At 48.6% G+C, this 13576-nt stretch overlaps 1 protein-coding gene across 1 annotated transcript in view; it reads right to left on the reverse strand.

Moving 5' to 3' along the window:
* The window catches only part of SGSM1 (small G protein signaling modulator 1), a 49609-nt gene continuing 36033 nt past the window's right edge, over nucleotides 1-13576 (reverse strand). Inside the window, exons 19-26 of the mRNA XM_075041146.1 lie at nucleotides 12229-12300; nucleotides 10835-11419; nucleotides 10507-10631; nucleotides 9073-9155; nucleotides 8628-8737; nucleotides 8239-8335; nucleotides 7651-7818; nucleotides 1-7129 (exon numbers count right to left, since the gene is read on the reverse strand). Of these exons, the coding sequence (XP_074897247.1) occupies nucleotides 7041-7129; nucleotides 7651-7818; nucleotides 8239-8335; nucleotides 8628-8737; nucleotides 9073-9155; nucleotides 10507-10631; nucleotides 10835-11419; nucleotides 12229-12300 (1329 nt within the window). The 3' untranslated portion in view covers nucleotides 1-7040. The remainder of the gene's footprint in view (nucleotides 7130-7650; nucleotides 7819-8238; nucleotides 8336-8627; nucleotides 8738-9072; nucleotides 9156-10506; nucleotides 10632-10834; nucleotides 11420-12228; nucleotides 12301-13576) is intronic.

Consider the following 13576-nt stretch of genomic DNA (forward strand, 5'->3'; position numbering starts at 1 on the left):
TTTTATTGATTTGAAAATACATTAACCATAGAGAATAGAGCTTTAATTTTTCTTTCTGAACAACAATAAGGAACAGTTTACATAAAAAACCAAAAGCATGGATAAAATAATATAAAACAGATATTATACCACAGTGTGGAATTCAAATAATCTAAGAACATTAGCAGCACTTCTACAAATATATTAAAAGCTATAGTGCTCATTAAGCTCGGATAGAGCAACTCCCAGAGACCAAAACGGCATCCAACATAGAAAAGCAGCAATTCAGTGTAGGGCAACATAAAAGTCTAATGCCAGTACATCAGATACATTCATATCCCTGCTGTTGAGAGGTAATCCCGTGTCCCACAAAGTTTGGGATGGTACCTGTCGTCTCCACAACGGCTGCAGCAGGGTGACAGCCCAGCGTCACCCACTCACCCTGCCAAGCTCTCCAGAACACACCTTAGCACTAGGGATAAGGAAGTGACAATCGTGGGTCTAAGGTTACATGTGAGTTGGATTTTTCAACAAAGGTTTTCATTAATTCTGTTTGTGAAAAACAGCTTTCTCCTTCCCTGGCTCCTGGGAATTACTCTCCAAGAAGAGACAGAATTTCTGAGAATTTAAGTAGATCTTCTTATGTAGTCATGAAAATGAAATTTTTAGTATCTCAGTATCCAGTATTGGGATTTTTCAATACTTTACCTCCCTATCAGTGAAGCAACACCGATTCTTAAAAATTCCATGTACTTTTTGAGATCTTGTGCATAGTTTAAATTTTACCATCGATTTAAAAAAAAACAACCAAACAAACAAAAAGGTGCTTTTAACCCCTTACAAAAAAGTTTATGAAAAGTGGCCATCCTCCTAACCATCTCCCACTTCAAGCAGCAATTAATGCCCATCCCCTGCCGCGTGCTGAGCTCCTCAGAAGCTCTCACCCCTACCAAGGGCACGGGAGACGTCTGCTCTTGCTGGGCAGAGGAAAGTGGTGACATCTCCAGAAGACCTGAGAATCTCTGCTGAGGACAGCAGCAGACCTGTCTGGTGGGGCAGAGGCTGGGACACAACCCGCCTGCTCCAGACGTGGCTCTGTGTGCTGGACTGGCCCCAGAGCCGATAGGGCCACAGACCCTCCGTGTACCAGCAGCTCAAGGAGCCATCGTGCCCAGCCATGGACCAGAGGCTGTCACCTGCAGCTCCATCTCTGGGCTCTGTGCTCAGTCTCCGTGTCCAAAATCAATTTAAAAAAGGAAGTTATTAAACTACAAAATGGGAATTTAAGGTTGAATATGCTTGTCACTAATCTAAAATTAGACACATATTAAAAGACTGCTATGGCTATTCCAACAACATACATTCTCCAGGAAATTCAGGATTCCGACAAAGTTTAGAAGAAATCCAAACACTCTAAGCTGTAGAAACACACAGCTATGGCACCAAAACAGCCTTAACTTTGGCCCACGCTGCCATCATAAAACATAAACGTGGTGTGACTGGGGACCACAAAGACTTCAGGTGCCTTAATCAGCAATACGTGTTTACTTCAGGGCAGGGAACGAGGATAATGACCTTGACTGAAGACCATCAGAGTGCCTGAAATAGTAGGCAATAGTAAGTGGCATTTTATCTACTTCAGGGTATCTGAAGACTTTTGTAATAATTTCTGAAAACTGGTTCTGGTGAAAGTTACAACCCTTCCATATTGCTAAAAAATTGTCACTTCATCTGTAAGTTGTGCTCTTTCACTATCAATTTGTGCTCATGAGAGAGTAAAATGCTGAAAATGTGCCCAGAACTGTTTGGTACTTGTGAAAATTCCCAAACTGAGTGAAAAATATTTGACAGATGTTTTGATGAAATGACAATCATTTTGGCCCCACAGATGAATGGGCTCAGAGGCTACCACTAGCTGAACAGCAATGACACAGTAGAGAGCAGCAATTCAAGATAGTACAAGGTATTTTTAAAAGCAACCTTATGCGATGAGAATCCTGAAACTGGTCCTATACCTATTTTGAGGACTGTTTGCCACAGTGGCTCCCAGTGCAGAGAATTAGCCAGCTACTCAAAATGAATGGGGAAAGGAGGAAAACTAGCCAGCCAGATTAAAATAAGTAAACAAATAAATAAAGAAGAAAGAATAAGAAGAATCTCATCCCATAAATTGTTCTTTGCCACCAGCCTGCCAGAAGGCCTGTGTTTCCAAGGTGGGATTTAGGGATGGGCTCAGCTTGCCCATGGATGGATTCCCAGCAGAAGCACGATTCCAAGCTACCACATCACGAATTAGTCACTTCTCTTGATCTGTTTTTTACTTATCAGTGACGACGGTTGCGGATACCTGCATTTCTACTGCAGGTTCTAGTTACAATAAAAGGTTTATTTGGATAGTTTAAGGGATGTTCAAAATGTAAGAGGCTGGATGAGCGCAGAACAGGGTGGCAACAAGAAGCTCCCATGCAAAAAACCCTCTCAGTCTTCCTGAAAAATGTTAATAGCAAAGCAATTCAGGGACTCAACACAGTATGAAAAAAACTCCTATAAAAATCATACATTTAGGAACAAAGACAACTTCTAAAGTGTTTACATGAGTAACACTAAAACGGATAGGAACCAAGTGTTATTTGGTAGGTTGCATCAGCAAAGAAAAAAATCAGAAAGCTCAAATGCAGAAAGAGAATCCATTAGTAACTCCCTTGGGGGAACACGGGGCCAGGACACAAACATTCACTGTATTTAAACATACCGAGATTATCTGCAAGCTGAGCAGCTTTAACAAAAGATAAAGCGAAAACCCCACACCTCTGCGGATGCTCAGTGCGGGTGCAACACGCGTTGAACAGCTCAGCCCAGGGAGTCCGTCCTTCACTCAGGCTCAGCTCTGGAGCGACTTGGGAGCAGGGAAAGCCATCTGGGGGCAAGTGGGATGCAAACCTCACTGCACCCAGAGGAAGGATGCAGCAGTCTCAAGTCAGAAGGCACAGCAGCTCGAGCCCCTGACCCCCAGAGCGAACAGCAGCAGGCTAAAGATAGTCCCTGGCTTGTAATGCCATTGCACAGGGTGGATTTCAGCTGCACAGAGCTGCTGGGATGAGACATTCCTCTCCCCAAAGGAGCCAGACAAGATTACTGTATATGGGCAAGCATTCCCCTGCAACAGGCTTCTCCCTCCACAGTAAACAGGCGATCCTCTGGCTGCACAGCTGGGAAAGATCTGTGCCATCTCGCGGGGCCACAAGGATTCACGCTGTTGGAAACTCAGAATAATGCTTTTATCTCAGGGCAATCTAGCAAAGGGAGCAGAACCGGGCAGGAGAGACTGAGGCAGGAGAAGGCCTATGAACAACAGCACAACAAAAAGTTTTGCTTAAATTTTAGTAGCTTTGAACCATCAAATAGATCTTGAGCCCCAGACTCCTGGTGGTGGTTTGCTCTGGGTCTCCACAAGCACATAAACCTGCCGGTCATACAGCAGCTGCCCCGGAGGGATCAGCAAGGAGCACGGCTGCTACTCACTCCAGCTTCTGATGAGATGCTCAAAACTGAGCTGGGACCACATGTGGACAGGGGCTGTGGAAGGGCAGAGCCCAGGGACTATCGCACACAGCCTTTTCCTGACCTCCCGCAGCTGCTGTCCTGCCCGCTCCCGTGCTGGCAGCACGGCGAGGGTCTGGCAGGATGGGCAGCCAGGGAACAGCGCCGTCCACCAGCGCAGGGCCTGGAAACTGTTCACGTGTCCTGTCTCAGATCTGCATGGGAACACAAAGCTGGACCTCCAATTTCAGACTCGAGGTCTCACAGGAGTATTTGGGAGCAGATGGTCTTCCCTGGCTTTTGCAGCAGAGCTAGTCTGGATGAGCACTAGTTAGGAGAGCGGATCAGCTCCGCAAGTACTCTGTACGGGTCATGTGCTACTCCCTTCCTAACAAAACGGTACGACCAGCTGCAAAGGAGAATGACTTTAGTCCTAATTTAAATGACATACCATATTCTTTGGACTATCCCATTTCTTTGCAACCCACACCGATCCTCAACTCTGCAACTGTTCTTACCCAAGCCAATCCCAGGGCAGGCACAAAACCCCACACAGCTCGAGCAGGGGTCTGCTCCTGTGGACTCTACTCAGTGCCATAGCTGGACAAAGCTTTTTTTTATTATTATGGTTTTTTCCTCCTTTTTTTCTTCTTTTCCAGTTTTAAAGGCTGAACTAAAATCAAGCCAAGCTGAGGTCATGATGGTGGTTCTGCTCTGAGCTTCCTGTTGCCATACCAGAACAATTCTCACAGTACAGGGACAGCGACAGATTGGCACATCATGGAATAGGTGCTATAGAAACCACACAGTTCTTAGAAGCAAAAGATTTCTTCTCCCCACCTCTCAAAAAATAACTCACTTAATTCACATATATTCTCTCTATACTGTATATATATATATTATATATAGACACAATTTTCTGGTAAACATTTACAAGATATTGTAAAGAACATTGAAAAGATATATCTCCATTTGCATAACAATGCACACTCACATACTTCAGTATACAAGGACACACAGTAATGTACAATCAATAAATAAATACCTTTTTCCCCCAGAAGTTATTCAAAAAACACTGCTATTGAGCGGCCCAAAGACACTCTCAGTTAATACAGACAGCAAATATTGTGCAGAATTTCTTGGCTGTTTTTGCTTAAAAACCAAGGAAAGAAAAACAGAAGCTTGAAAGAAAGATAAAGTGTCAGCGACATTGCTTGATAAGACTGTATTTAAGTTGACCTGTTGGTTCTTGTCCTTCAGAAAGGGGAGGAGAGAGCACTTCCCCTTTGGAGAATGTGATGCAGGCAGACTATTACCTGTCCTAGGACCTAGAGGGAACAGGAACAGCCTGGTAGGGAGTGCACAAGCTTTTCGTTCTGCTTTGGGGAAAGAGGAAAGATTCACACAGTACTGGCAGATTTGAAGCTCAAATGCCTTTGTTTCCTGTGCTACTATAGACCAAGCACTCTTTGGAGATTTAATACAGAAAATTGCTTCAAAGAATTTCCTAGATTGGTGGTACACATTTGCTTGTTGGGATTATGAGAAATGAAAGGCTCCCCATTGCTCTCACCCCCTGCTGCAGTCCTCTTCCCCAAAGGGTTTGGGATGCACTACTGTTCCCTTGTTTTTCTAGCTGCAACCTCCATGTCCCAGTACTGCAGAAAGACTAGCTGATTTGCTCAGAAACTGCAAACCACTTCACCATGCTCTGCAGAACTTTTCTGAAGCAGCAGTCTTCTCTTCTGCTGATTTACATCTGTCTTTTTTCTGCAAGCAACATCTGACACATGCCACAAGTAAATACAAAACACAGTCAGCACAGACAGATGTTCCACAGAAGAAGGGAAGGGCCCCTTTTCCCTTCTGGTGAGCAGCACTCCGACAGCAAGAGAAGAGCAGGGCCTTATCTTGCAGAGGGGAGGAGGAGAGCACACACACATCACACATTGCATGGAGGGGGAACACAAATTTTTGCAGCAAAACTTGAGAGAAAGTACCCTTATAGAGAGCTACAAGCCAGCGTCTTCCTGGCTGCTGAAAGCACACATTCAAGGCAGCCTTCTGTGGCCATGACAAAGCCCTCCCTGGCTGAACTAGACCTACCAATAACCTATACCTCTCCTTTTCCTTTATTGTTTTTACCTGAGTTGAAAAATGAATCCAAACCCTCTGTAGCACAGCCTTAGCATGACACAGCAGCTCAGCTCTCACGCTGGTAGTGCTGGAGAGGCACTTCATGCAGTGTGCTCCAGGGGCTGCAACACTGGAGAGCCACTGCAGGAAAAGTGGCCACAGAAGTGCATCTTCCAAAAGCAAAGACCACTCAGGGACCTTGGGTTATTTTCCTCTTCACAGGCATGTGAAAGAAGCCCACCAAGACCTAACTGGAGAATTTCAGTGGACTTAGGGGGCTTTGCAGCCAGCCCCAGAAGCACACAGAAAACCTGCAGGCACCAAGGGGATTGTTTGCACTGTCTAGCTTTGAGCAGCTGGTCTTTTAATTAATAGAGGAAGGCACCTTCAGAGGGAAAGTCAGGACAGTCACCGAAGTCGGGAGCTCTGACTTGCCTTCCGAGGAGCTCTCCCCTAACAGGGTAACAGAGGAACGACAGGGAGACCAGACTCCTAACACAAGCAGCTAGAGTAAGGCAGGTAAGAAAACCTCAAGTCTAGAGTTCCCAGAGGAGGTTAGGACCAGATTTTCCAGTGTTCAGAGAGCATTACAGAAGATGGATTTTGAAAGAAAAACCCAATGCTGAATTTGGAGCTCTTCTGAAAATCCATCCAGAGCTGAAACTCTCGTGTGCTCAGATATTGTAGTAACAAACAATGTCAAAATCCCAGGGAGAGAACAGAGCCCTAAAAAAATACTAAAGGGGATGCTATGCATCAAGGGACAAGATCAAAAGAAGAGGAATTTCTGTGATCAAAGTCCCTCTCTGTTACTGGCAGAACCTCATAATGTTAGTAAGAAACTGAGTACTAGCAGCATCCCTGTATTGCCCAGGCTTGCAGGGCTGGCTGGCTTCCCCGTGCCACAGGGTAACAGCTGTCCAAGGAAGCAGCTTTATTTCCTTGCAACAAAGGCTGTTGAGCCTGAGTCAGCCCCGAGGAGGGCTGGCAGCTCTGCCCTCCCAGACCCCGAGTTCTGACCTGGGATGCTGGCAACTGCCTCGGCAGTTGTGGTGGTAACCACACTCGCTGACCTTCTGCTGCAGCAAGGTGAGGAAGCGACTGCCTGAGTCCTGCTTCCAAAGCAAGTCCTTAGCAATAAAATGCAATTGTACAGATCTTTGGTTAAGTCACTGAAGAAGGCTGCGAAGATCTGAGCCGGGGCCCCTGGACCTAACACTGAACACAGCACTTGGAGAGCTAAGGGTACTTCCAGTTTAGACAGCAGCATGTGTCCAACTACCTTATTTTCACAGGTGTGGCACTTCGAGAAAAAGGAGAAGGGGAGGAAGCATTGAAGGGGAGTCCTGACTCTTTGTCTGGATGCCTCGTCTTCCCCGTGTCCTTCATTTGTTCTCGATCAGAGTCTGGACTTTATAGACAAGGTCCCGAGCCAGCTTCAGGATCTGCTTGGTGTTGTGCCGCTCAGCCATTTCTGGAACATAGACAGAAGGAACCCAACAAAGAGGCTAGACCCGACCAGTTTGGCATCTCGAGGAGAAACCCCAGCCTCACAGCTCTGTGCTTCTCAGCCGAGCTCTAGGCGGGAGCTGAAGCTGCAAACTCCTGCCCAAGTTCCCAAGTACTATCCATCACAGAGACACCTTACTCTGAAGAGCCATCATTAACCAACTCATCTTGGGATGATTACAGCCAGCGGGAAGCACAACCTACGCTCACAGCTCCCTTCAAGCACAGCAAGGTGGGCTGTTGCCAGGGTGGCAGGGTGGCTTCCCCCAGGCACCACACCAGACCCCCTCAGAGCCTGACTGTTCAGGGGCAAGGGGTCTCTACCATCGCGTTCCAAGTATCAGCATGGCACAACCATACACTGCTCTGTTTATTTTAAACATTTACCAGTATAGCCCAGATATGACTCTCTCTAGTCAGACAGACATGTGCTGCCTACATCTGAGCAGCTGCCACAAATTCAGCCCAAGAGAACACAAGCTGTACCATTGAAAAACTTGATGATGTCTGTAAAATCCATGTTGTTCTCCAAGATTATGTCCCGGTACATTTCCACCAAAGCCAGGGCTATGAAGAGCACATAGTGTGCAGAGGAAACATGCGCAGCTGCCCAGATGGTCTCCCAGACGGCAAACACGTCATCATACACCAGCTCTGTTAACAGAGGAAAAAGCCCAGCAGTTACTACACCAGCCACGAGTTTACAATCATCCTGACTCACAGAGTTCACGGTAGCACTGGGAAGACACGCTGGGTAGTTTCTTCTCACAAGAACCTGTTCCAGTTGGAAGCAATAAGTAAGTAGAGACAAATATTCTGGCCTGCAGCAGGTGGCAGAGACTTCAGGACACAAACCCAGTGGAGGCTCACCAGCAGCTCTGGAACAACAGGTTCTGTATTGAGACAGAAAAGTCAGCCACAAATCTACCAGGGAAAAGCAAAACAGGAACACATGATAAAAAGTTAAGTTCAAACAACTGAAGTTGCAGAGTGTGTTGAGAAGCATGGAAGTTTGGCAGACCTTGCCTTCTCTCCCCATTTTCTGGTCTCAGCTGCCTCCCTCCCAGCACATACCTCTCTTGAAGTCCAGGAGAAACCATCGGTAGCAGAAGTAGAAATGAGTGTAATCACCATTCTGGTGCATCAGCTCAAAGAGCTCAGAGTCCAGAATCTGCCAAGAAAAGCAAAAGGAAACTCAGCAGCGCACGCCAGAGGCACCAGCCATTCCTCTCTCTGCCTTCCTCCATTCCCACTGCTCTCCTACCGCACCATCTTCCTCCCAGCTTCTTCCTCCTTTGCAATCCTGGCACACGTTACTCCCAGGCTGTCTTTACAGCCCCCTGCTCTCCCTCCTGCTTCCCACCACTGAAAGCTCCTCTCAGCCCCTCTGAGACACCCATCCCAAGAACAGCTTTACCCTTCTGGTTTGAGAGGCTGCCGAGCCTGTGCCAGGACTCCCCCACCTGGATCAGAGATCTCATGTTGGCAAAGTGGGTGTCCATGGCTCCTCCATGGGGGAAGTTCTGATTCATCCTCTTCATAAGCTCGGTGAAACAGCTGAAAGCCAGAGCCTCTGTGCAGGGAATAGAGACAGCCACTGCTTGGTTGCACAGACACTGCTGCATCTGCACCTGCATCACCACACCCCGCCATCCACCCACAGCAGGAATATCCCTCCCTGCTCCGCACACAGTGTCAGGGGCACACAGCAGGGAAAAAGTACACGCTGTCCCCAGGTTGAGCTCCCAGGAGTCAGAGACCATCAAGTACAAATGCGATCCTGCCACCAGCTGCTCCGCATCTCTGAGCGCGGGACCCTCCCACTGCAAAGGGCTACCACCAGCCCAGCAGATCCCCCCATACACTCCCACAAAAGTGTGGGGACAGCGCAGCAGAGCACCCACTCACCATCATCCAGGATGACCAGGAGAGGGGCTAGCAGGTCACACATCCCCTGCACATATCCAATCTCAATGTGCTGCCAGATGTAGCTGCGTGAGAGAGCAAGAAAGGTGGCCCGTGAGCCTTTCCTGTGCCACACATGAGTGCCACAGCCTGCCACCTCGCTTGGCCTGCCTCCCTCTGTTCCTGGGATGCTAGTGTTTCCTACATGCTGCCACCAATGCTCGGCAGCAGGCAGGGCAAATCAGACCTGTTTATTCTGTTACACCTGTGCTCCATTCCTCTGCAGCCTGCCTGTAAACAATTAAGCTCCCGTGGTGACTTGCAGGTAAGCCATGCATGGCACAGCCCTGGATCAACACCCTGCAATGTTGATCCAGGGCTATGCCATGGCCATTGCATGGAAATCAGTGCAAGGAAAAGTGAAATAATTTTTACTTTTGCACAGCAAGGGGAAGGTGGTTGGTCAAAGGGCAGAGACTGATAGAGTTTGTCAATTTATCTCTCATTCTCACCCTTCCCCCTCAATTCATCCTCTTAGTGCTCTCTGCATGATATTGCCTGCTTCGCCTCACTGGACCCAGTCTCCCAGGAAGCAACCAGCCCTGCAGAGATATCTTCCCATATTTGGTAGCGAGTCAAAATGTGTTCAGAGAGGACTCAGATCCACTGCTGGCACAAGGGAATAATCTTTTCCATCCTGCCCACTAGTTTTCCAAAATCTGCTGTATTGTAGGTCTCATCTCAGCAGAGATCTCCAACTCTGGCTGTTAGATAAAGTGACAGCTCTAATGAAATAGCACCTTCTCCTCATATTTGCAAGATGAGTAATAATATTTTAGCCTTCGCTGCCCTGAAGCAGCCGCAGCTGCTGAGCTGGAGCTCATTTGAGTCCATGAATGTCACACAGCAACCTCTTAGTCACAGGGACTAAGCAAAGAGAATCAGAAACGCACCCAGGTATTGCTGTCTCCTGGGTTCTTGGGTAGGCATTAACCACTCGGTCGCTTCAGGCACTTCCTCATTAGCACTACAGCTCTGCAGGCTGATCCTCATTAAAACATTTTCCAGACATATTCCAGAGAGCAGGTGGGCTGCGCTGAGTTCAGACCACGGGGCAGCATGCCTGGGCCGCCCCAGGGAGCCCTCTGCGTTGGCCAACAACCCAGACACACGGCAGTCACGGGGCAGAGCAGCACAAGGCAGGATGGCTGGACTCCTCAGTCTGGTAACCGTGAGGTCCTTGGACCTGTGGCCCCAGTTCTGGGACGATGAGGGGATTTGGGGGAGGAAATCAAGGAGGCAAAACTCAGTAACCAGAACAAAGTTTGAGGCTGCAGCCTCGAGGTGAATTCAGGAAAACCAGCCACCAGCGTCAGGAGCCTGCTCCCATCACACAGAGGGCTGGCAGGCCCCCACCCTGACCCCCACAGCTCCCACCTGCACATGATGTTGCGGAGTTTCTCCAGGTTGGCAGGGGTGAAGTACCAGTAGTTGCGATCACACCGCTGCACGTCCTTCTCAATGCGGTGCAGGTTCACCGTGTACATGTCCAGTAGCTCTGGCTGCCCAAAACAAAAGCAAAGCCGATTTGTTTTTAAATAGAAACCAAAAAGAAAGTTGCAAGGGCAACAGAGCGACAGGGCAGAGTTTGGGTGAAAGGTGGAGAGCCCCTGTACACCCAACTGCAGGATTAGCACAGGGCAAATGCAGGTAAGTAGTGAGGCACCCAGGAAGAAACCCATTCGGTGAACAAGTCCATACTTACAGAGTAGGTGACACCGGTCGAGGAGACAGCAGACGCTTCACTGTTGGCCAGATCAGCTACAGCCAGAGAATCCAGCTGTGGGTACAAACTCTCCATCTCTGGCTCCTCGGAGAGATTATCTTCACTCTCCACCAAGCTTTGCTTTTCAGCTTCGCTGTCTGCCCAGCTCTCTACCACAGTCAAGGCCACAACGTCACGATCACGCAGGGCCCTTGCCGAGCTCTCACCCACAGGAACAAAGTCCACGCTTCCACCAGTGGGAAATTCACCTTCCAGGCTGTCTTGGCCCTGCAGCTTCTCCTCCTGCTGGGCACCATCCAGGTCCTGTGGACCTGGCATGTCAGACCCACCAACCTTTCCCTGAGAGCTGGCTGAGGATTTGTTGGTTTCCAGGGCACTGTCCTCATTGCTGAAGCTGCGCTCTGAGAATCCCGAGGCGATGGAGAAGTTCTGGGAAGAGGGGTGGCCAGAATCAGGGGAACACATGCCGTTGGGAACCGTCCCGTTGGGGATCTTGCTTTGTTTGCCATCTTCCAGCTGAGCATCTGCTTCAGTCTGTTCCACTTCATCAACAGATTCAAACACCTGCAACGCACGAGCGCCGTGTGAGAGCGAGCAAACCCCCTGCATTCAGCAAACTGTTGGGAACACAGGCCTTATGTCCCCAAGAGCTGCATTCAGCGGTTTAACTGCAGCTCTTAGGGACATAATGCCCATGTTCCCAACAGTGGGGAGGGAGGAAGATCTGGTCTATATGTGCAGGGCTTATACAAGCAACCAGTGGAAGAAAGCTCAGAGGACTTGAGGGCATTTTAACTTACTAGTGCTCTGCCTGGCTGTGGCTCCACATCTTCGTTATAGCCAGAGACGACTTCAGCCTGAGCATCTAGCTCTCTGTCCCATTTTAACTAGACTCTTGGAGGAATTTCTGGGCACAGTCCTCAGCCTTTAGGTTCCCCTGCCTGGATTTGGCAGGTCAGTGCTCAGTTATTTGCGCAACTCGGAGCCCACAGTCCCTGCTCCAAAGGACTACGCTTTACATAGCATAATATATTGGGCAGAATGTCATTTAAACAGGTTGGTTAAACACATGGTTACTAACATACGGAGCAGCCAAGGGCCCTCAAGTGTGAAGGCCACACAGGGGTTGGTCCTTTGAGCCTGGGCAGAGCAGGCTGGTGAATATTAAACACCGCCAAGCAGTGCACAGTTCTGACCTTAGTGGCTCCAGAGGCAGGTTTGCGAGTCATTTACCTCCTCCAGCTACTGCTTCTGTTTGCCAGAAATCATTACGGTTATTGACTAGTGATCAGCCCAAGCCAGGGCAGGGAGCCGTATGCTGTTGGGCGGCTGGTGTCTGAACGAGCAAGAGGGGACAAAGCGCTGCTGCTCACCTGCGTGCTGGAGCTGGAGTCGCTCTGCAGCCGGGCATGATTCTGTTGGCCAGAGCTGCAGCTCTGCGAAGACTGCAAGAGAGAAGGAAACGGCCAGTGAAAAGGCAAAGAGCATGGTGTCTGGAGTGGGGGGGAGGCTCATGCCACACTATCAGAGGTGGACACATCTGCATGTAAAGAACAAGCAGAAAAGGCATCCAATAAATTCTCATATTTGACCCATGAAAGATGTTCACATCACATCAACTCTGTCGTGCAGATTTGTCACACAGCATAGCACCCTGCCTCAGCCTGCCACTGACATTTACTGCAGGAGACGATGACAAAAAACAAAGTCCCAGGCCAATCCAGTTGTTCAAACACGGTATGTTTGGGTCTGAAAGAAACTGCTCTCTTCTGGCCTTCAGAGAGGTCACGCTGTCTCCTTGGAGTGCAAATTTCTACAAATCTCTGTCCTAATTTGGCAGCAATGCAGCTCACCCCATCTTAGTTTACATAAACGATGAAGTCACAGGCTATAAAACAATCCCTCCAAGCATATTAATGTTTTTTTTCCTTTTCTTAAAGGACAAATATTGATGTTTCAAGCCAGATGCAGTCAAGGCAGCCCCTCTAAAAGTCAACAGCACCTTTTTCTGGCTTCCAGTTCAAGCACAGAAGGAAGCATCGGGCTTTGCAGCAACCAGTTCAGAGCTCTGCCTTGTGGATTCCCTCTGAACAACGAGTCTTCACTAAAGAGCAAGTTCTCCGTGTTATCTGAGTCGCCCCTGTGCCAGGCTTGTTGTAGCACAGGAGCCTGCAGCTGCTCACACTGCACCCAAGTTGGGATGTACAGAGCATTGCAATGACATCACACACAAACAATAGGGTTTTAAGAAAACACAGCACTTTCAGAACAGCAGCAGGAGTTGTCCCCACCCTAGTATTGTGGGAGTTTGTTGGGCAGGGCTCTGATGGATAGAGGAAGGGCGACAGTTTTCCTCCATTACCATGGAAGCATTTTACAACAGGAAATTTCAGGATGAGATGGGAAAAGGGTAAACCTTTGCATGTATTGACTCTGTCAGCTCCCCTCCCAGGGCATGTTCCCAGAACAGGCAGGCATGGATACAAAAGAACCACAGCGAAGATGTGGAATGATTCCTGGGGCTTCAGCAACACCGACCATGCAGCCCACCTCCACTCATCCCCTGCAAGACCTCTGTCATCCAGCTCTTTCACACAGACCCCGGTTCAGACTTGCCTTCCCTGCCTCTCTCCCTCTCTGTACACACACGTAGCCTGCATAGTTGGGGCTGAGCTCATCTCTTTCCAAAAGCACCCACACAAATTCCCCAGAGGAAACCAG

This window comes from Buteo buteo, chromosome 11 (assembly GCF_964188355.1).
Source record: "Buteo buteo chromosome 11, bButBut1.hap1.1, whole genome shotgun sequence".
NCBI classification, from domain to species: Eukaryota; Metazoa; Chordata; class Aves; order Accipitriformes; family Accipitridae; genus Buteo; species Buteo buteo.